We start from the raw sequence: 23,459 nt of genomic DNA, 5'->3' as shown, positions 1-23,459 counted from the left end.
ATTACATTAATTCTATGCCACAAGAAACACTCTAGTATACTCACTAGCTATAAGAAAATGAGGGAGGAAAGAGATCTATGTAATTCAAAAGACTTAAACTATTTAATAATGCTAAGTCTTAAGCCACAGAACATGATGTAATAGGAACTCCATCAGATTTATCGTTTCCATCTTTTTTAGTTTGCTTTTGTTTTTGTTTTAGATTCCCTATTACTGTATTCTCAATAGTTTAAAATCTAGTTATTTATTTCTCTTAACTCTGGATTCCCTTAATCATTTATCAAATATTCTAATTAAGGTGTACACTTTAAAGATGTATAGCAAAGAACTAGAAAGCACTAGTATCTAATCAAGCAAAGCCTAGTCCAGAGCTATGGAAGGAAAATTAGTTACAGAACTATGATGATAAGTAAGTTATAAATGATTATGATAGTTAAAGTACAAGAGATTCCTCATGATCTTAGTCCTGGTGCAGGTTTTCCTGAAGAATAAAATAAAGTGATCACACTGTGTTATGGCTAATCAAGTTGTTTTGGCCGTGTGGCAGTTGTTTCAGATTGCTGATTAGTTTGGTTGTTGATGATAATTATACCAAAATGATAGACTGGGTTATCTAGGAGGAAGGACACATAAATACAACCAGAAAAATTTCGTGGAATACCTGAGCTAGGTTCAGTGACAAATGTGTTCTGTTCTTTTTTTAACCTTCTGATTGTAATGAATCGTGGAATTAAAACAATCCTGGACACTTCCCACCCTCCACGCATACATACAAATCTATTCTACTGGTCAAAAATCTGTTCAGTTAACTATAAGCTTTGCTTCAGTTAACTGTAAGCAGACTGATGGCCAGCTTGATAGCCTGTGTTTTCCTCCTGCATATGTGCATGAACCACTAGAAGAGAGATCTGAAAGGAGGCAAGAGGTAGACTGAGTTTTAGTCAACAAGTTTTTATTTTCTGCTAGTACTAAATATTACATATGGCCCTCCTAAAAGCAACATACCCACCAATACTACAAATAAGTTTTATTAGTATATTCCTAAGTCCTCTAAATTTGGGGAAATAGTTTTTTCTTCTTTTTTGAGCATCTCTTTTAATACAATTGTGTTTAAGAAATGGCTTATCTTGCCTTTTGATGTAGAATATAAATATTAAAGATGAAACTGTAGTAAGCTGTAAATTAAATTTTCCCCCATTGTCTAAGGGACTGTCCTGATTTTGTTCACTTGGTGAGTCACCTTGGTGACTGACTTGAATATGTACTGCTAGGGATTCTTGATCAGTGTATTTGTTCCTGTGAACCTGTAATGAAACACTGACCCACTCTTGATTCCTAAATCAGCCTTCCTGACCACTGAACAGATTTCTTCTTGTTTTCTGTCTATTAGGGACAGCTTTGTGCAAATAAACCATCTTGTGGATTAATTTTCCTGCCTGATAAAATGAGAGAGAGAGAGAGAGAGAGAGAGAGAACAAGCTCTTAGCACAGTGTATGTCACTTTGTTATCGTTCAATAAATGACAGCTAGCACCCCAATGATGAACACACATGTTTACTCTAGATACACAGCCGCTCTTTCTTTTTTCCCACCTGTTTGCAGTTGCCAGCTGTTCTAGAGCATATCTTATACTAGGAAATTCCTTGTTGAAAGAACCTACAGTTGACTTTTCATTGCTTATTATTTACTTTGTACACCTTTCCACCATTGTAAATCTTCTCCATCCTTCCTTTACAACCCATCTGAGATAATCTCTTCTCCAGCAACTTGAGCACTATTTTTGTATATGGTATTCTCTTGAGGAAAGTGATAGAAGATGCAGCCTTTATTAGGCTCCTAATTTCAAAGAGCAGAAGCATAAGAACAGAAAAGTGCTCATTACTGTGTAGGAATTTCTTCCATTTTCTCTTTTCTCCCTTATTCCCCCACTTTTTCTGCTCTCCTGGCCTTCTCCTCACCTCCCCTCTCCTCACTATTTAAAAAGCAGAGCAGAAAAGGAAGAGGTTTTGAAATTGGTTAGTTTTATTTCATAGTCTATGTATTTTATCCAGATGGATACGAAATAGAACTGGACCAAATTTTAAATATTTCTCAAGTTAAAAAATAGAAAAATCATTGTTTCCCTTTTTTTCTAGCTAGTTTCTACTCACTGGTCTGATGATGTAATGATAGTAGTTAATCTATTTACTTTTTACTTTAAGTTCTAAATAAATACTCTCTCCAGTCAGCCCCACTGGAATTGGGCTTTCTAATCATTTTGTGGTTTGTAATTCAGTATATTGAGAACAATCTCACAGGTTTTCTCTCAGTCTAAGAAAGAGATAGTATCTCTCAACAGAGAATGAGAATCATGGCAGTAGTTTCCCTCACTTACAAATTGATACTTAGAACTTCTTCCAGAAATGTATTGACAAATATGCCTTCTAAAAGGAATTTTATTTTATCATGGTTTGTGAATTTGGGAGATACCTATATGTGACTGCAGAGTAAGTTTAATATAGCAGTGGAGGTTAGGCCACTCAGCTGCTCTTCGTAAGGTCGAGTCCTTATGTTTTGGATTTGTAAAGGGAAGTCAGGCAACTTCAGGATACCCTCTGATGAACAGAGGAGTCAGGCATTCATGTGACATGTAGCTTTGTTGATTGTTTTTGCTTTGTTCTGCGTTTTATGTAAATTCAGTGAAGGATCTATGTGAAAAGAATATCTTTGAAGAGAGCATTCAGAGTACTGATGAGTAAATCAGAATTCTTAATTATTAAAAGCAAGGACCGGAGAGGGCTTCCCTGGTGGCGCAGTGGTTAAGAATCTGCCTGCCAGTGCAGGGGACACGGGTTCAATCCCTGGTGCGGGAAGATCCCACATGCCGCGGAGCAACTAAGCCCGTGCACCACAACTACTGAGCCTGTGCTCTAGAGCCCGCGAGCCATAACTACTGAGCCCACGTGCCGCAACTACTGAAACCCGTGCGCCTAGAGCCCGTGCTCCACAACAAGAGAAACCACCACAATGAGAAGCCCGTGCACCGCAACGAAGAGTAGCCCCCGCTCACCGCAACTAGAGAAAGCCGCGCACAGCAACGAAGAACCAAAGCAGCCAAAAATTAATTATTTAAAAAAAAAAAAAGGACTGGAGAAAAGAGGGTAAAGAATTGCCATTATGAGTTATGCTGCAGCTGGCTAGCACTAGATTATTTTGGGTCTCAGCTCAATGTTACCTCCTTGGAGAGATCTTCCATTATCATCTTTTCTATAGTAGCACCTTCCCACCCCAGTTTATTTCCTTTTAGCACTTATAACACTGTTATTACCTTGTTTGTTCACTTGGTATAGCCTGTCAACTGCTGGAATATCATGAGGTCAGGAACTTTGGTGTTTTTTTCACTGCTGTCTCCTTAGAGTTCAAGAGAAATGCCTGGCATACAGTAAAAACTTAGTAACTATTTGTTCAATGAACGAATGATAGATAATCTCTTCCACTTCAGATTTGTGATCCATTAAGTAAAATTATGATTAAAGGAAATAATTCAGTTTTTATTTTTTAAAAATTTTTCATTGATAAATGAAAAATTCCTGAAGTCACTTGCTACAGTTTGGGTAAAGTTTTAGTAGTTATTAAAAACTAACTGCTAAAAAACAAACAAACAAAACCCCCTAACTGCTATGATCTGAATGTTTGTGTTCCCCCCATCCCCAGATTCTTATGTTGAAATCTTAATGCGCAATGTGATGGTATTAGGAGGTGGGGCCTTTGAGAATGGGATTAGTGTTCTTAGCCAGATCTCTCTCTCCCCTTCTGCCATGTGAAGATATAACAAGAACTCTCCAACCTTGAAGAGGGCCCTCGCCCGACCATGCTGATACCCTGATCTTGTGATTCCAGCCTCTAGAACTATGAGAAATAAATTTTTGTTGTTTATAAACTACTCCGTCTATTGTATTTTGTTATAACAGCCCAGACGGACTAAGACACTAACCCTTTGCACTTCTGAATAAAGAAGTAAATACAGCCTCTAACAGATAACTGCTTATTTCCTTATAGGTAGTTAGTAGAGAAAACAAGAGAACCTGGAATCCTATTTCTTTTGTGAATTGAGAGAACTATCTCTCTAGTTCTTACCTAAAGTAAATTTAAAAGTTGATTGACCATCCTAGAGCTATGGCAATGTTGTTTTTTAAAAGTTGTGTAATAACAGCAATAACTTATTTTTCTGACCATATTCTCTTTCTTAAATCCTATACTTCTTTCCTGATTTCTAAACCTGTGTATCCAGTTCAGTAAACATCTTCATCAAGATGTCCCATAGATACCTTGTAAGAGTTAGAACTCTTTCTCTTGCAACTGACTGATACCTACGTAAAACTACCTAATATCAAAGGGAAAATTTTTGGCTGTTAGTACTTGGGAAGAGCAGGGATGGAACTGGCCTCAGGGTCAACTAGATGCAGAGGCTCAACTGTTATCAGGCTATTCTCTCCTCTCTCTCTCTTACCTCATTTTCATCTGTTGGCATTGTACTTTTTTTTTTTTACTGAAGATAGGCTTCTTCTATGTGGTAAGAGCAGTGACCACAGGCAGCTAAAAGCTTACATTGTCTTCCTTTAGTGAACACAGGAAAAAGAGCATCTCTCCCAGGTTCACTATGAAAAACAATCCAGCAAAAGTTTCGATTGTGCCATCTGAAGCTTATACAAACCCCTATAGGGCCAAGTTGCATAGTAGCATTATTGGAAGAGTACTGTATCAGGTTAAATTTTGGTTTGGCTGTTTTAACAGAAATAATGGTAACTTAAATAAAGTGGTTATTTTTCTTTCACATAAAAGTCCAAGCTGATAGATGGTCTGAGGGCAGATTGGCTCTGTTTCTAAAGTATTCAGGCTCCTTCTTTCTTGGGATTCTACCATTCCCTATGGTCTTACTCTTGTCTGTATGGTGATGAATCACTACTATTACATCTGCCTTGTATCCTGAAAGCAGGGAGAAAGAGAGAGTGGAAGGCAAGCAGCTGCCTTTTAAGGGTACAGCCTAGAAGTCATACGACTTCAGTTAACAGACCACTGTCCAGAACTAGTCACATGGTCACACTTAGATGCAAGGAAGCCTAGGAGATATGGTCTCTAGCAGGTGGCCATAGTTCTAGTTAAAATTGGTTGGGGAGTGTGGAGGGGAGTGTGCCTTTATATATGTTATTAAAAGGAAGAAGGGAAAAATAGATCTCAGAGTAGCGATCTCTTGTCACAGGCAGTTTTATTGTCAGCCTCACCATAATCACATGGTTATACTTAATTTTATAGGGGGTGACTACTTCCTAAAGGTAAGAGGGATAGAGGTACTATTAATGGAAGACGTTGGGGGTGGGAGAGAGGACATGACAGACAAAACTGATACCTATATTGTATACCTAAAAATAAACATATCTGAAACTTAGCACCTTCCAAAACAGTATGTGTTACTTGTCCTAATTGATTTAGTGGCACTACCAGCCAGCCAGCTATCCAACCCCCCCAATAAATGTGGGGATAATTATACATTCCTCTTATTCTTTCCTTTTCACTCCCTGATGATAGTATGTTACTTTTTTTGGTTTTTTTTTTGGCTGCATTGGGTCTTCGTTGCTGCACGTGGGCTTTCTCTAGTTGTGGCGAGCGGGGGCTACACTTTGTTGCAGTGCGTGGGCTTCTCATTGCAGAGCACGGGCTCCAGGCGCGCGGGCTTCAGTGGTTGTGGCACGCGGGCTCAGTAGTTGTGGATCATGCGCTCTAGAGCGCAGGCTCAGTAGTTGTGGCGCATGGGCTTAGTTGCTCCGCAGCATGTGGGATCTTCCTGGACCAGGGATCGAACCCACGTTCCCTGCATTGGCAGGCGGATTCTTAACCACTGTGCCACCAGGGAAGTCCCCTCTTATGGTATTTTAACATAAAAATTTTCAATCTATCTGAAATTTATTAAGATATACTGTATGAAGTTTGAGTCTAATTTTAGAATACTTTTTTGGAGCCTGCAGTTGGTGTCAAGAACTTTATCGGGAATAGAGGATCATACCACTGATCTATTCATGATGAATAGTGCTGAGCTTCATGTTTAATGGTAACCAAAAATCATTAATAATTTGGTCAGTAATAATGATTGATCAAAATTAGTGAACCAACTCTGATAATCTGGTTCACTTACTTTATATTAACATACCCCCAGCTTTCTACATTTTTTCCCAGTCTAACTTACTCAGTAAAATGTTACAGACAAACGTTCTGTTTTGAAAGATTCTTTGTTTCATTGCTGTTTGGTTTGTTATGAGAGCATACCTCGTACATTGTTGGCTTATAAATGTTAAAAAATAAATTACCTTAATTTTTACTAATTTTACAAATATATTTATTTTGGTCTTTCTAGAATCTGTGTTTGTGGATATCCTCGACAACATGTAAGAAAATACAAAGGTATAAGTAGCAGGGTACCGGTTTCTTCAGGATTCATGGTGCAAATGTTAACAGGAATTTATTTTGCCTTGTAAGTTTATTTCATATACAAAGTTAATCTTTGATCTCTTTGGAAAATTATAGTCTGTTATTTTATTGTTGCTATATTATAATCTCAATAAACGATCAGCATATTTTTGTGAAAAAAATATGAATCAATATCTTGATAATAGTTTTATTATTTAAAACATATCTTTTAATATTCTAAAGAATTTGTAACCAACTAAAACACTTCATCGTCTTTCTTTAATTCAGGGACAGAATGAAAATTAGTGACACCTAAGTACACTTACAGTTTCTTTCTTCATTACTCAATTTTTTTTTTGCTGTAATTTCCAAGTAGCAGTTTTTCCCTAATGAATATCCCTTTTCCATTTCCAGAAATTTTAATTCTTGAGAAACATCTTAGAGCCTCTTTCATCAAAGTTTATTATGAATTTGCTATTAATTTCTAATATTGATGCTCAGTCTTACTTGATACTTGAGATATTAGTATTTTTCTTTGCACCCTTTTACTACTTTGTACTTCTCTTACTACACATATCTTACTATACTTTATATTATATTCACTTGATATCTTAATTTTCCCCAGTAGATTATAAGCTTCTTAACTGAAGGCAGAATTTATGATCTTTGGGCCAAATCTGGCATGCTCCCTGGTTTTTAAAAAGTTTTATTGAAAAGCAGTGATATCTGTTTGTTTATGTATTGTCTGTGGTTGCTTTTGTGCTACAGTGACAGAGTTGACTAGTTGCAGTGGAGACTGTATGGCCCACGAGCCCAAAATATTTACTATCTGGCTCTTTAAAAAAAAGTTTCTTGACCCCTGTGTTAGACCATTAGTATTGTCCCACAGCTCTTAGATGCTCTGATCTATTTTATTTTCTCTCCTTTTTGCTTTGTGTTTCTGATTAAGTTCTGTTGATCTATCTTCATGTTCATTGATTCTTTCCTTGACTATGTTGAGTCTACTAATGAGCCCACTGAGGGGGTTCTTCATCTCTGTTACTGTGTTTATTTCTAGCCTTTTCATTTGGCTTTTTTTATAGTTTCTATCTCTCTGCTAAACTACCCATCAGTTCATACATGTTGTCCCTCTTTTCCACTAGAGCATTTAATATATTAATCTCAGTTATTTTAATTTCCCAAGTAAGTACAACATCTGAGTCATCTCTGAATTTGGTTCAGTTGGTTTTTGTCTCTTGATAGTGGGTTGTTTTCTTCTTGCTTTTTGTGTGCTTTGTAATACTTGATTGATCATTATTTTGTTCATGGGTAGAACAGTAAAGATTGAGATAAATATTATTTATGCCTGGAAATGGATATGCCTCTTTTCTAGGATGCTAGTAGAGTTTTTGTAGGCAGGAGTGAGCTGGGACTGGATTCATTGCTGCTATGATTACCTATATTGCACCACCTACTCCAAATTCCTTTTATGTTACCTGCTACTTATTGCTGGAGAGTTTTTCCTCAATACTCTTGCTCCGTCCTCAGCTTTTAGCTTTCCGGGTATGTCTGTACCTCAGAGAGGGTCTCTCTCCGTGTTCTTGCCCCTCCTCCAGCAGTAGAGTGCTGCTCCATGTTTCTAGATGTGTACTAGCCTGGTTGGGGGTGGGAGGGAGGAGAAGTGGTGTTTTCTGTTGTGCTCGTCTAGCCTCAGTTCTAAGCAGGCCCTATGTCCCTGCTTATCTGGGTGGGAGTTCCTCAGTGGTCCTGCCCCTCCTCCAGTGGTAGGAGACCTCTGGCCTTCCTTCTTCTCAGCATAGGATGATTTCCTGATCCTCCCCTACATGCAGAGGCTTTTTTTCTTTTTCTCTCCCTCACAGCGAGAGTGAGTTGGTCTTCACCTCCGCCCTCGGGGTGAAAGGGTTTTTCTGCTCTTTCCCCAAAGGCTTTAAACTTTTGTTCCACTGAAAGTGTCTGGCTGGATCTGTCTGGTGTCTTTCCTGCTCTGGTGGCCACTCTTCTCCTTCAGGCCTGCACTACCAAGAGCAGCTTTCTCTGGTCCCCCGCCCTGTGCTTAGTTTTTCTTATGAGTGCCTAAAGGTGGTTTGTGGAGAAGAGCTTATGAGTGGGTGTGACGTCCCCTTGTATCTGCTTCCAGAGTTTTTGTACTGGCCCACACCTGGCTTTTAGAAATTTGTTGAAAAGTTTAGCTGAATTCTTTTTACCCACCTGCATTGTGGCCTCACTCTCTTCAGGGGCACCTGGCTGCCATTGGGTTTCGGGCTACTTGGTTGCCCTGTGACCTTAGCTCCTTGTTGGATTCATGAGAAGTTATGATTTTGTAGATTACCTGGCTTTATCTTGTTTTTAGGGTGAGAGCAATGCTGCTTCCATTTTTTAGGCCTCACTTGCACGCTTGATGTAATTCACACTTCTTTATTTTGTTGTCAGATGAGCAAGTGGTTATTTCTCTGTCCGTTCCATCATTTAGCCAATTTTTAGGAAGAGTTTGGCCATATCTTTGAAAACTAATATACACATGCACTTTTTTCCCAATATCTCTGTGATATTTGCAGCATATGTCACGTACACTTCTAAATGACTATGTGAATGCAAAGAAGTAACTACTTAGGATGCTGCAAGCCACAGTAGTTGTAGATTTTCGTTAAAAACCATGGGAGTTACAGAGTAGTTTGACCATACAGTGTTCTGAACATTATTCTAAGGTATATAATTTATTATGCTCTGACTTGTTTTGAAAGCGTAAAGTGCTTTGAGATTGCCTAGCTTTTTGGCTATCTGTTCTATAAATAGACATGTTCTTTAGAGAAGAAATTACATCTGTAAAATTTTCTTTGCTATTAATAGGCTTTCAGATACAGTTGAAAGGAATTCAAAGATTTAGAAATATATATTTAATGAGGGTGGAATGCTAAGCAATGTGCTAATACGATCTATTATTTTCTTTATTAAAGATAAACAATTTCTCATTATATCTTGTTCAGTTATATAGAATTAATTTAAAGTAATTATACTTCATTTAATTTTATAGTTATAATGGAGAATGGGATCTAGCTCAAAAAGCATTGGATGATATTATATACAGAGCCCAGCTAGAATTATATCCAGAGCCATTGCTGGTAGGTGTCTCACTTATTTATGTAAATTTTGTAATTTAAAATTTCTCAATTTAGAACTATAAATTGAGAAGTAGCCATTTGTAGTGCATTAATACATTATCAGTACTCAGTGATTCATGTTCCTGTTATAGTGGAAAAATTTGTTACTCGAAAAAGGTATATATAATTTGAAAATTTCATTAGGCTAATGTCTTAGCCTGATATGAATAGTCATTTTCACTTCTAAGAATATTCTCATTAACATGCTCAAGCTGCATTTATTAATTAGCATTAGGCATTTGGAAATATAGTTTAGTATTTTGGAATTTTAAATTTCATCACACATATTTTTAACCATGTTTCCTTCTGCGTTCTTACTCCTCATTTTAGAGGATCTTATGAAAGATCTTGAAGGAATTATTCTTTTTAAAAATCTGTTAAAATTTAGCATCTTGGGATAAACAACATGGTCCTAATGTCTTACACAGGGAACTATACTCAATATCCTGGGATAAACCATAATGGAAGAGACTATAAATAAAGAATGTATCTGTCTGTGGATAACTGAGCGAGTTTGCTGCACAGCAGAGGTTGGCACAACATTGTCAATCAGCTCTACTTCAATAAACAAATTGAAAAAAGAATTTAACATCTTGTTTTATCTAAGGGTATAATAATACATCTGTTTAATGCCAATCTTGAACTATATTTTTCCTTTTTAGGTTGCCAATGCAATACAGGCTTCATTGCCTCATGGTGCCATGAAATCTAGTAAGGAGGGTACAAGGTGTATTCAAGTTGAAATCACACCAACTTCCTCTAGAATATCGAGAAATGCAGTAACCAGCATGTCAATAAGAGGTCATAGGTGGAAAAGACATGGTAAGAAATAAAACACTCCTCAAATTAGAGGATTGTTATTGCTGTCCCCTTCTTCTCTGTACTTAAGGTGCTGTAACTTCTAAATTTAGTAAATAATATCATAGTGGCATGGAATAAAGAGCTGTTGGATCACCTTTAACTTTTCATTTCTTATCCATGAATGGCAGGCAATAAGAATACAGAGCCCCTTGTGTTACATATACGGATGAAAATTTATTTAAACATTGTATTGGCTCTTAAATTTTATTTCAACACAGTAGGAGAGTAGGAAATGCATTTTTCAATTATTAATACATTTTGGGTTTCTATTCACAACTATTTGCAAATATTCCTTAATGTTTCTGATTTTTCAACTTTTTAGCAGGTAAACTTGCATATTGAAATGGAACAACCAATAGGGACTTTAACATTTTCTTCTGGACATCTTGGTAAAGAATCCCATGGTATTGATACAACTCTAGGCATTTGTATTTTCTAGAAGTTAATTTTCTTGTAAGATTGTTTGTTTTAGTATCCCTTCTTGACTGCTTCATTTTATTATTTAAAAATTCTACTGGAAGTGAACTTTATTTACCATGACCTTCTTAATGCTTTCCATCTCTCTCCGTTCTCTTATAACTTATTATTTTTTATTTAATTTCTTATTCTTTTTATAACTCGCCTCCTACCTAGAAGTTGTTGTAGTCGGCAAGAATCAGTGTAAGGAGATTACTATCACTTTCCTAGAAGTTAACCATAGAATGGGAAGCAAAAAGCCATTTCTTTGCTCCAAGCAAACATATATATTGGAGTAAAACAAAATCGATTGTCTGTTTTCTCCTTGCTACAAACTGCAATGAAAATGGTAGCTCCTTTTGGTATATTTGATAGTTCCAGTTGTCTCTATGATATCTATAGTGAAAATGCAAAAGTGAGAAGAGTGAGATTATTCACTACGAAATAGAAAGTTGATGATGAGAACAGCTGCCATTGTTTCTACTCAGGGAATCTAGGAGACAGTATGTCCAAAAAAAAATGATGATGAAATTTTCCAGCTTAACCAATGATCATTTTCAATCTTTTCCTTTTTTAAAGTAATGTGACCAATTCTCGAAAGTCCTTTAGGAAGGCACAAAAGAGGTGGTAAATATTTGCCATTATCAAGGCAAATTATGCTACTGTTTAAGACATATAGTCAGCGTCTAAACATACATCAGTTTCTTCAGTGAAAATTATGCTACAGTTTGGGATTAGATTACAGGTAGAAAGTCATTTAATTAGATATCACCATGTTCCCCTAGAGATCCGTTTTCTGTTTAAGCATTAGCAAGTGAAAATATACACAGAGGCAATGACCCAGATCGTATGCGTCTGTTGTGGCCATAATTGCTCCAAAATTACCACTACAGGAAATGCAAGAATGAATTTTAATTCCTTTTTCACTTACCCTTCTTTCTATTTAGGTGGACATATTGGGAACTAGGGGAAAAATATAGGTCCTGCAGTTAAAAATGTGAAATATTGAAGTTTAATTGTATTTGCACATATGTATGTGTGAAAGAAGATTTGTGTATGTGTCCATAAGTGCATTTAATGGAATAAGATGTGTACTGTGCAATAAAATAGAAATAATTTTCCAGAAATATTGTATAGCAGTAAATTACCAAAGCAAGAAAAGACTACTTCAATATATTGTATATACTAGATTCTTACATATCTTCCAGATTTTATATTGGCTACCACTTGAAGGGTTGGCACAGTGTCTTAAGGCTACAGCCTTAACCTTACTTGTCACCTGTCTCCCTACACTTATTCAATCTTAACAACTCTTAACACTTGGGCAACTCCTGTTTATGATAAAAAAAAAGTCAAGGATGAGGATTTAAAGAGAACGAATTGTGAAAAGCAAGTCAGGCGCATGTAGAATGTAGCTAAGTCTTGTTTACCACTCTTCTGCGGTGTGAATTCTCTTTATCCAGTGGACTCTAAAATATTCCTAGTCCAGGGTCCTTATTTATCTCTACAGGTAGGTTGCATTCTCCTTTTTTAGAGTAGTCTTGGCTTTCCTTCCTAGAGCAGTATTTTTCATTGTTACCCTGTTTTGCTGAATTGAAAGCTTTTCTGTTTTTCATCTCCATGGTCCTGATTCCTATTTGAACACCTTATCATTGTCCTGGGCTCTAGCTGACACTGGCTTCTTGTGGGGAAGATAGGTATCTTTACTATAGTTTTTAAATATATAGATCATTCTCAAGTTGTAAATGGATTTTTAAATTATATTTGTTTATATAAATTATGTTTATTATATTACATTCACATGTGAATTATATATATATTATAACAATTTTATTTATACATTAATTTTTGCGGAAACTATGTTAAAGGGCATGTGGATTCCAGGGTGATCCACAAAAACCTTATGATCTTATAATGTTTCTGAAGCACAGCACTGTAGCATGTAAGCTTAGTTTATGACTGTGTGAAAACACATTTAGAGTTTCTTTGTTTCATGGAATGCTAAATGTGTTTCGTGTTCCACCTCTATCCCTACCATTCCCTTCCCACACCAACCCTCCCAGGAGGAGGGATTTCTTCCCAGACCCTGAACTGTATCATACGGTAGGAATATGGAATATGCAACTTTAAGGCAGTGATGATGAGGGTTGGGGAAGGAGAAGGGACAAGAAACATGAACTTTAAGGAATACTCTTTTTTTTTCTACTCCTTGTCTTTTTCCTTGTTATTGCTAGTGCTGGGAAAGAAGAAAGCAATTGGCCCTTTTTTTTTTCTTTTCTTGGATCTCTTCCCTTTTTCTTCTCTTTTTCTTTTATTTGTGTCTTTTTAAAAAATTGAGATATAATTGACATATAACATTAGTTTCAGATCTACAACATAATGATTCAATATATGGATATATTGTGAAATGTGATCACAATAAGTCTAGTTAACATGCATTTCCACACATAGTTACCCTTTTTTCCCCTCATGATGAAAATTTGTAAGATCTTCTCTCTAAGCAACTTTCAAATACACCATACAGTCTTATTATTAACTATAGTCACCATGCTGTACATTACATCCCCAAGACTTATGTTTTTATAACTGGAAGTTTGTACCTGTTAATCACTTTCACCCATTTCACCCACTCCCACTTCCCACCTCTGATCTCTGTATCTAGGAGTTTTTTTAGATTCCACATATAAGGAATCTCATATGGTATTTGTCTTTCTCTGTCTGACTTATTTCTTAGCATAATGCCCTCAAGGTCCATCCATGTTGCTACAAGTGACAGGAGTTCCTTCTTTTATGGATAAATAATATTCCATTGTATATATACCACATTTTCCTTGTTCATTCATTTGTCGATGGACATTTAGGTTGCTTCCATATTTATGTCTTTATTTATTGCCTCTCTCCTTTTTTCTCCATTTTCCATCCTAGCTGGGGAGAAGAGGGGCAGGAGTAAATGAGGTTGTCCCACAGAAGCAGCCAAGCAGAACTTTCTTTTTTTCTTTCCATCTCCCTTTTTCATTAAGGAATGTAGATAGTTAAGCCATTAGTGTGTTTGCACATCTGAGTCACCAGAAATTGCACACGCAAACAAATACATTAAATTGGAGCAGTTAATCACATGTATTCTTTTTATTATTTGTAACAGAAAAAATCTCTTTGTCTTTACAGCCAAAACCAATTCATGGTTTAGTCTTTCGAAAATTAATTTGGAACAATTTTAATCATTTGCATTCAAAAATTTTTTTCTGAGCTCTTTTAGAATGTATCAATATTTCAGGATTCTCTGAAGCTTCACAGATCTGCCATTCTTTTCTTAAAGTTAAGAATTTATCTATAGTTTATATTTTAATGGAAAATGTCCTTTTGGAAGGTAAAAAATTACTTTAGCTTTAGCATTTCCACACATTTCAGAACATATATCCCTTGCCATCATCTTATTATTGTTAAATAACAACCCAAATTTCTAGAATTATATTTTGGACGGTTCAATTTTTAAATTATTATTATTAATAGACTTTATTTTTAAGAGCAGTTTTAGGCTCACAACAAAATTGAGTGGAAAGTACAGAGTTCCCATATACCCTCTGACCACTGCCCTCTGTCAGCATGCTTTATCCGCCCTGACTATCAACATCCCAAGCCAGGGAGATGTCGCAAGGCCCTGTAATTTTAATTCTGATCAGACAGTGACTAAATAGGGTGATTTTTAAAGAAAGGTTGGTTTCAGCTGAAGTATTGTTTTGGAGAGACATGTTTGAGAACTAGTGTGTTTGCCTGATTTTCCCCACTTTTCACTTAATTATTTTAATATTGTACTGGCATGGCTTAACTTAATGTTGTGTTTTCAGACATTTTAAACTTTGTGTATAAATTTTTGAGAAAGGTTTAATGAATTCATAATTCCATGTCAATACATATGTTTGGAAAGTAAAATTACAATGTAGAGTTGCTGCTTTTGACTTTCAAGGGTCATAGTTTCAGAATTAATAGCTTTATATATATTTATATAGATTTGTTTATATAGATTTGTTAATTATTTTAAGCATATTGTGTTTCACTTAGTGTGTATTTTTTAAATCTAGATTTTTGAGCCACCTACAGATTGAGGGCTATTTAGAAGTCATAATTTGAAAGTAAAATGCAATTAGAGAAAGATAATAATTGAATAAAGATTTTAAAAATCATTAAGTAAGAGAAGAATGTGAGTAGATTATGACCGTCACAAGAAGCAAAATGAAAATTCCAATAAGAAAAATAAGATAAAACGTGAAATAATCAATTTTTTAAATTAATAATAAAAATGCAGTTTTATTTTCTTAAATATTTATTACGTTTAAAAAATAAACAGAACTAAAAGGAAAACAGAAGGTATTTCTTTATAATTATGCTTCTGTTCTATAGTTATTCTTAAATGTTGCTTCTAAAGCTATTTTCATTATCTACCATTTCAGCTATGAGAGCCCTTTTTCTTAAATCCCTGAATGATTCTCTACAAGATTCTATTATACAATCTATACTTATTTATTTCCTTGTACTTTTCCATTCCTTCTCCTCTCCCAGAGCAAATTTAATTGCTATTTTTTTTCTTTGTCTCTTTCCTCACCACCGCCACCATTATGACTCACTCTTCCACTTTTTAAAAAATTATCTATACTTGGAACAATGTAACAACTTTCCTCCTTTCTTTTAAAATGGTTGTTGAAATACCCATTCCATGAAAGTCCTCTAATTAAGTTATTGTTGCAAATAATGAGTGCTTATAATTTTTGCCAACTAGTTATCTGATAAAAGTCTTATCTAGTGAAATCCTAATTCTTTATTACTGCCCACCTTTTTTCCACTTGTGTATTTGTGAGATAATGAGACAAGTCAGTGAAAAGCATTTTGGTATGCTTTAAAGCACTCTGTAAAGGCTGACTTTTATTAATTTAAAACTATTTACTTTGTTTTATTAACTGCTCAATAATTGTATTCTTGATAAGCTTTTTTTAGCCAGCTTGCTATTCAGATCATCCTGTGATTGATCAACCCTTTCATTGGCTTTCCTCAATTTGAGACAAACATGTTTAGTTGGAGTGTTATATCAAACAAAAAAGTATACATATGTGATATAATAGTAATGATCAGTTTAATGATTTTTTTGTAATTTCTAAAGCCCTGAGGTATAGTACTTTATTATCTGACATGTATAACACCATTACAGTCAGGATTTTTTAGAAAGTTGTTTTAATACTTGTTGTCTCAATCCCAAATTGACAGGTAAATAGAATAGATTGAACTTATATTCTCATTTATGTACGGTTACAACTGTTTGCAACAGGTAGGTGTAACAATAAAAGCAATATTTGTAATCTAGATTCTTTGAATTTTGCCCTGCTTTTGGTCCTGGAATATGTTAAATGGTTTATTTTTATAATATTGCATATCATTATTTTGACTTAGGAGATCCAAGAGTACAGAGTTTTAAGCTGTGAAAAAGAATGGAAAATAAGTACTATATATATTGTTAAGTCTTCTAACTTAGTACTACCAAATCAGTACCCTGAGAATTTTAGAGTATTTAATTAATTATATGGAATGTTTAAGTGAAAAATGAAACAAAATATAGTTTACATAGAGTGAATCTAAAGAAAGTGAAGTTTCATGTTGTTACAGCTGTTTGTTGCATTTTCAGCATTAAGTTCCTATTTAAAGGATGCCAAGGTAGTTAAATAAATTTAAACGATTATAATAAAATTCAAAGATACCTGTGATTATATTTTTAAAAAATGACAAAAAATGTGACTTGTTTCAGTTTGCCCAGTGATCTAGGACTAACTTATTAGATGAGATAAGAAATGGAACAATAAAAAGATGCAATTCATGTTGGAAAATAGTTTATTTAAAACTGATTATTTAAAAAAATGGATATTGATTTAGAAAATGTTAATAATTTCTATCATATAATGATAAATAGAACATTAATAACTTTCTAACTGTTGAGCAAATTGGAATAATTATAAGAGGTATATTTTAGTTAAATATTAAAAAAAGATTATTTGTAAAAATTTCAAAACATTTAAGCTAGTCTTTCTAGATACTGCAGAAGGTAAATGCCATAAATCTTGACACGGAACATTTATTTTGTTAATCAGATTTTATGACTTTATAAGTAAAGCATTTGAGGAAAAACAAAATTGCTGATAGTTATAAAAGCATTTTGAAAAATGAAGAAATGGTAATTTTAAACTCAAAAGTAGCAAACTTTAAAGAATTGGCTATTGGAATTCTACATGTACAATTAGAAATTTATAATGCTTATGTTTTTATTTTAAAAGTTGTTTAAACTTTTTAAAGAAATTTAGAAAAAATCATTTTGAGAAGCTCCATTATTTTTAGATTCTAAAATGCTGTTAGAGGAACAAATTTTCTTTTCCCAATATAGATGATAAAAAAACATTAGAACCAAAAATAAGCATTTCCTTCTGACCAAACTTAGCATTGCATGAATTTTAACTGACATTTTTGATATTGACCTTTTACTCATGGAAGACAAAATAATATATTAGAAAATATTGGGTGACACAAAGAAAAAGGACATATTGACCAGAGAGCTAAAATACAATTGACACATGTGAACATAAGGCTTAAAGAGGAAGACAGTAGTCTTAAGAATTCTGGCCAACTTTAGAAGCAAACAAAAAATCTTAGTTTATTTCTAGATAAAATAAAGTAATTTTCTTTACAGAGAAGCAAGATAGTTAAAATTATTCGTTTTATGAGGCAAAAACGGTTGTTTGTAAATGACTGTGTTCTACATTTTTTTTTTTTTTTTTACTAAGGATGCCTTATATAATTCTGGCTGTAGTTAAGGAACTTATTATTTATTGTTATTTATTATTGAGCTTTACCCTTCCCCCAACCTTTTAAGGAGCATTTGTTGTACAATGCACACGGAGGAAGAAATAAGCTTTTATAGATAGTTTTTTAGTAGATGTTGCTTACCAGTTTTTGGACTCTCTGGTCATGAGGATCTTTAATCATGGAGGATTCACCTGATCCAGCAGCAGTGTTGGCAGTTCTCAAAGAGATTTTTTTTTATACTTGAGATTAATAAAGATGAAAAGTTATTGCAAGTAATTGAATTTACCTCGATAAGGGGCATTGTGTCATTTAGTATATACACAAGTTAAAGACTTGCCTGTTCTTACTTAAGGAATCTGGTAATATTTCCTAACCAGTGTGTCCGTAAATAAATTGTTCTTGTCCAGACTGTGTTTTTTCTTTGTGACCCAGGCTGCTCTTTTCTTACCTGGAAATTCTGCTTCTGGCTTCAGGATTAATATTACTAAATCTTAGTAATTCATGTTCTTGCTCAGAGTGCAGCCCCTTAACTGCCAGGACCTTATTCTGTGTTTCTATGGCAGCTTTACTTCACTCTAATCTGCCTTGCAAATTACTGGCCCAGGCTGTGGACTGTTACAGTGCTGTTCTTTCTAACCCAGGACATACTTCGTGCTCAATATTTTGTGTTATACAGATATGACTTCTGTTGATAAAGAATGCTAATAAAGTACCCAAATAATTTATCTGTGTACTTGTCAATGGCTGCCCATTGCAATCAGAACAAAGTCTGAGCTCTGTACTATGGCATAGGTGGCCCTGGTGATGTCTTACCTACCACTGTGACCTCATTTGAAGACCACTCTCATCTTTCCTTCTAACCCTTCAACGTTCTAAGCCATTTCTGCCTTAGGGTCTTTGTACTAGGAATTGGGGATATTTGAGCTGAGATTTGAATTATTAATAAGTGCCAGCTTGAACTCTCTTCCTCCACATTGTTGTGTAGCCAGTGCTTTTTCATCATTCAGATCTCAGTTCAAATATCCTTTCCTCAAAGAGGTCTTCCCAGACCACCCATCGAAAGTAGACTTTCTCCCCACTACCCTGCTTACTCTTTCCCATTATTCTTTTCTTCATTGCATTTTCCACTATCTAAAATTCCCTTGTTTACTTAATTCCCATACTACAATGTAAGTTCTGTGAGGGCAGTGTCTTTGTCTGTCTGGTTGGCCATTGTATCCCCAGAGTCTAAAACAATGTCTAGCACGTAATAGGTGCTCAAGAAATAGTTGAATGCATGAATAAGTGAATAAATGATAAATTTATAATATAGACTGAGCAATTTGCTTCTTTTTTCCTTATTTTATTGAAAAACAGTGCAACAACATGATAGTAAACTGGGTAGAGGAATATTCACTTATAATCCCGGTACTTAAACAATTACCATTTTACAGTTTTTTTTCCATACGTATATGTATTTTTCATAGTTACGCTCTAATTAATTTTTTTTTACATACTGTGCTTTTGTTGAGTTAACACTGTCAAACATTTTCCCAAGTTCTTCTAGTAAGTCCCATTATTTTAATGGCTACATAACACCACATTGAGTTTATATTCCAGCATTTACTTAACCATTTCCTTAATATGCTAAATAATTTGTTTCTAACTTTTTGCTATTATGGATAACACTGCAATGAATAGCTTAATGAATATAGAAAACATTTGTCTTCCGTTGAATAGAATGAATTGTAAACATCAAACTGGGTAATATGAAATTGTTCAGGTATTTTATGACATTTAAAATATATCTTATAAATTGTAAAGGAATACGTATGACTTTCTTCTGGGGTCTACTCTAAAATACTTTTCATAATTAATGTCAAAATTGTATGATACAGATTAATTTTTTTTAATGTCAGCTTATTTTATTGATTTTGCAAATGAATTTGCAAGTGTCTTAGGTCATAACCAGGTTCCTTTCTTTTTTTATTGTTTTTTTGGATTCACCTTGATTGTCTTTTTTTTTTTTTCCAGATTCCTTTAGACTTATGAATCAGTCTGAGTACAGAGTTGTGTAAATTCTGTGAATAATAAATTGCTCCTTTATTTAAATTGTCACTTTTAGTAAGTAGGGCAGCTGTGAAAAAATAGAAGCTAAAGCTAGGATAAAGAGTTTCATGAGTGACATAATGGAATAGATATTTGGGATTATAAAGTTACATATGAGAGAAATCACAACTTTTCATGATCAGTTTTAATGATATTTGCAATTTGTTTCACCTTTTTTTTTTTTTTCTCCCTCAAAGCCAGAAGAAATTTTGTAGGGAGAAATGATTTGAGTGGCTTTGAGAACCAATTTGGAAATGTCTATTAAAAGTATTCTTTAACTCTCCTCATATCTGTACATGGAGAGAATATTACGTATTTATAGAGGTTATACAAATAAAATATTCTGAGAAGTTTCTCTTTGGATCTTTTTTGAACTTTCAAATTATTTGAAGTCAAATGTAAGTACTGTTTTTTTATAGGTATAGAACAATCATGACACATTTTGCATAAAATTTTAAGTTCTGGGCTTTTAAGCAGATTCTATTTTCTTATGCATTTATATTCCCTTAAAACATCTCCTTTATGGTCTTTTTAAAGAAAGAATAACTTTCTCTTCTTATCCTCTGGATAACATAATAAAAGAACTATAGATTTAAAAATAAAAAGTCTTTCTGATGTTAATAAGCATTTTACTAAACGTACATTTAGAGGTAGCTACTACACTTTTCTAAAACAAAAATCCTTTGCTTTTTTTTGCCATCTAAAAATTCTTTTTATTTTGGCCACGCAACCCGTCATGTAGGATCTTAGTTTCCCGACCAGGGGTTGAACCTGCACCCCCTGCACTGAAAGTGCAGAGTTTTAACCACTCAACCACCAGGGAAGTCCCTAAAAATTCTTTTATGCTATACATTATTTTTTCATTTTATCAAGTCAAGTAACACATTCCCAGCTTACCTTTCTCATTCCTTCTTTATGGTCTTTCAACTTTATTTATTTTAATAATTTCACCTCATAACTGGAGATTCGTTCAATTTATCAAACAAATGTTTATCAGGCACGTACTTAATGCAATCTACTTTCCTAGGAACTAGGTATATAGCAGTAACCAGATAAAAATCCCTGGCCTCATGGAACTTACATCTGGTAGACAAGATAAATAATTGTAGGTTAGAAAGTAATGAAGTGCTAAGAAGAAAAAGAAACAAAGTAGGGAAGAGGGCATATGAAATATGGGGAATATTGAAACTTGATGGGATGATCAGGGAAGACTTCACTGAGAAGGTTTTGAGAAAAGACCTGAAGGAAGTAAGGAGGTGAGCCACGTAGCTATGTGGGGAAGAGCATTCCAGGCCTAGAGAATAGTAAGACCAATAAGAAGTTGTGTGTAGGGGGATTGGGTCACAGAATTATATAGGGGAAGAAGTTGGAGAAATAATAGGGTGCAAGATAACATAACAGATGTTTGCTATGTAATTATCTTTCTTTACCCTGTAATTTTCCTAAGAATTATATTTCTTTTCTTTCTAGCTCTGTGCAGAATTACATGTTTTTCTTTCTATGAATTTACTTTAATAAGCAGTTTAATAGTTTTGTGGTTTTTACCATTTTTGAGTGATAACATACATAAATGAATTAAAGATTTTTGCTTGTGGAAAACATATCTTGTTTTTCCACATGCCAGTTAATTTCATGATTAAAAAAAATTAATGTTATTTTTTCTTGGGTTGCAGATCTTTACCATTATCCCAGTGAATGTGATTAGCAATCCAATTGCCTATTGCTATTTTATATAATATTCTTGTCATTTTCTAGTTTTTCCTGCAAAATTCTAAATTTTCACGTTGCAGCACCATTTTAATTTTCATTGACATCTTTTAAAAAATAAACCCAATTAAAAAAATAAATTAACCTTGAGAGTTATGACTTACTTAGGTTTTCTTAGAGATGTATTTGCTCTTGCTCTGTGTTCAGCCAAGTAATTTATTTGCTTTCTATGAAAATGGCCAGGAATCTAAGCAAGTAAGTTAAATGTAATGGAAAAATCTCTATCAGAGAATATTTAACTCAAATTGACTTTAATGAATTGAAGAGTTAGAATTTATAGTATGTTATACTGTTTAGATCCCCCATACAAGAGTTGTTTTAACTCTTTCTGAACTTCAGTTTCCTTGTATGTAAATGGGAGTCAAATTGCCTGCTTCAGAGGTGCACCAACACATTATTCTAAGAATATAATTGAATAATATATGTGAACACTCTCAAGAAAACTATTTAGTGCCAATCAATGTAGTAGATTGTTTTCTATTCTGTTAGGCTACTTATGCTTATCTTTTAAAATTTTGTTAAATTTTAGTAATCATTGGCTTTGTTATGTCTGGATAATTTCAACAGTTTATAACGATTTTGCACTAATGATCCCATTAATAGATCTTTTGTGAAACTGCTTCTACAGCGTAAATGGACAATTCTTGGTTGTCACCAACAGTGACATGCTGATTTTACTCTCAGTTGCAGTGGCCTCTGGCATTTACCTCAGTTAGATTTTACTTGCCCTTACTTTGATTTTGTTTTTTTTAAATTAATTTTTGTTGGAGTATAGTTGCTTTACAATGTTGTGTCACTTGCCCTCACATTGAAGACAACTATTAGCAATGGGGAATGGGCTTGTTTGGAACTTCTTAGTCTCATTAAACGTCTATTAGGGAAGCAGAAGTAGCAATGTCATACTACCTCACCAACGTGCTTTGGTCTGTCTAGGAAATAAAAATTTCATTTAGAGTGTATTCAGTCAAAAGACGTGGATGGACCTAGAGTCTGTCGTACAGAGTGAAGTAAGTCAGAGAAAAACAAATATTGTATATTAATGCATATATGTGGAATCTAGAAAAATGGTACAGATGAACCTATTTGCAAGGCAGGAATAGAGACACAGATGTAGAGAATGGACGTGTGGACGTGCGGTGGGGGAGAGGGTATGGGATGAACTGGGGGATTGAGATTGACATATACACATTGCCATGTGTAGAACAGATAGCTACTGGGAACCTGATGTATAGTGCAGGGAGCTCCACTCAGTGCTCTGTTTTGACCTAGGTGGGTGGGATGGGGGGTGTGTGGTGGCGGGGAGGTACAAGAGAGAAGGAATATATGTATACATAGAGCTGATTCACTTTGTTGTACAGCAGAAACTAACACAACATTGTAAAGCAACTATACCCCAATGAAAAAAAAAAAGTTTATGAAGCGCTAGCTAATTGGGAAATTAATTAACCAGCGCATTGGCCTACCAGCGCAGGGCAATATGAAGTTTTGAGGACCTTTGGAGGTGCATATTGCTGCTGGGTATGGAGTACCCAGGGCATCCATAATAACTTTGATTTTCAGTTTTCAAAATTTGCAAGAATCAGGATAGAGCAGTGGTTCTAAACTTTGCTGCACATTGGTCATGTGGGAAGTTTTAAAAATCCCAGTGCCCAGGTCATACCTCATACTATTTAAATCAGAATGTCTAGGGTGAGAGCCAGGCATTCGTAGTACTTAAAGATGCACAGCAAAGTGGGCGCCCACAGGAATATATGGTTCTGGCCGCCAGTGTTTTGCCTGTTCACATGTTGTAGCACCATTCAGGAGACCTTGAAATGAAAAATATTTGAAAATAGTGGGTAATGTCCC

At 34.6% G+C, this 23,459-nt stretch overlaps 1 protein-coding gene across 3 annotated transcripts in view; it reads left to right on the top strand.

Annotated features, from left to right (window-relative positions):
- The window catches only part of HYCC1 (hyccin PI4KA lipid kinase complex subunit 1), a 109,321-nt gene that overhangs the window by 50,589 nt on the left and 35,273 nt on the right, over positions 1-23,459 (top strand). For all 3 annotated transcript variants that reach the window (XR_009542009.1, XR_009542008.1, XM_060157142.1), the window contains exons 8-10: positions 6,389-6,505; positions 9,473-9,560; positions 10,262-10,421. Coding sequence is in view for 1 of the 3 variants with exons in the window: in XM_060157142.1 (XP_060013125.1) it covers positions 6,389-6,505; positions 9,473-9,560; positions 10,262-10,421 (365 nt within the window). In the remaining 2 variants the exon portion in view is untranslated. The remainder of the gene's footprint in view (positions 1-6,388; positions 6,506-9,472; positions 9,561-10,261; positions 10,422-23,459) is intronic.

The sequence above is a fragment of the Lagenorhynchus albirostris genome, chromosome 8, assembly GCF_949774975.1.
Source record: "Lagenorhynchus albirostris chromosome 8, mLagAlb1.1, whole genome shotgun sequence".
Taxonomy (NCBI): domain Eukaryota; kingdom Metazoa; phylum Chordata; class Mammalia; order Artiodactyla; family Delphinidae; genus Lagenorhynchus; species Lagenorhynchus albirostris.
The sequence above is the reverse complement of the archived record's forward strand: the minus strand, read 5'-3'. Positions and strand labels throughout refer to the sequence as shown.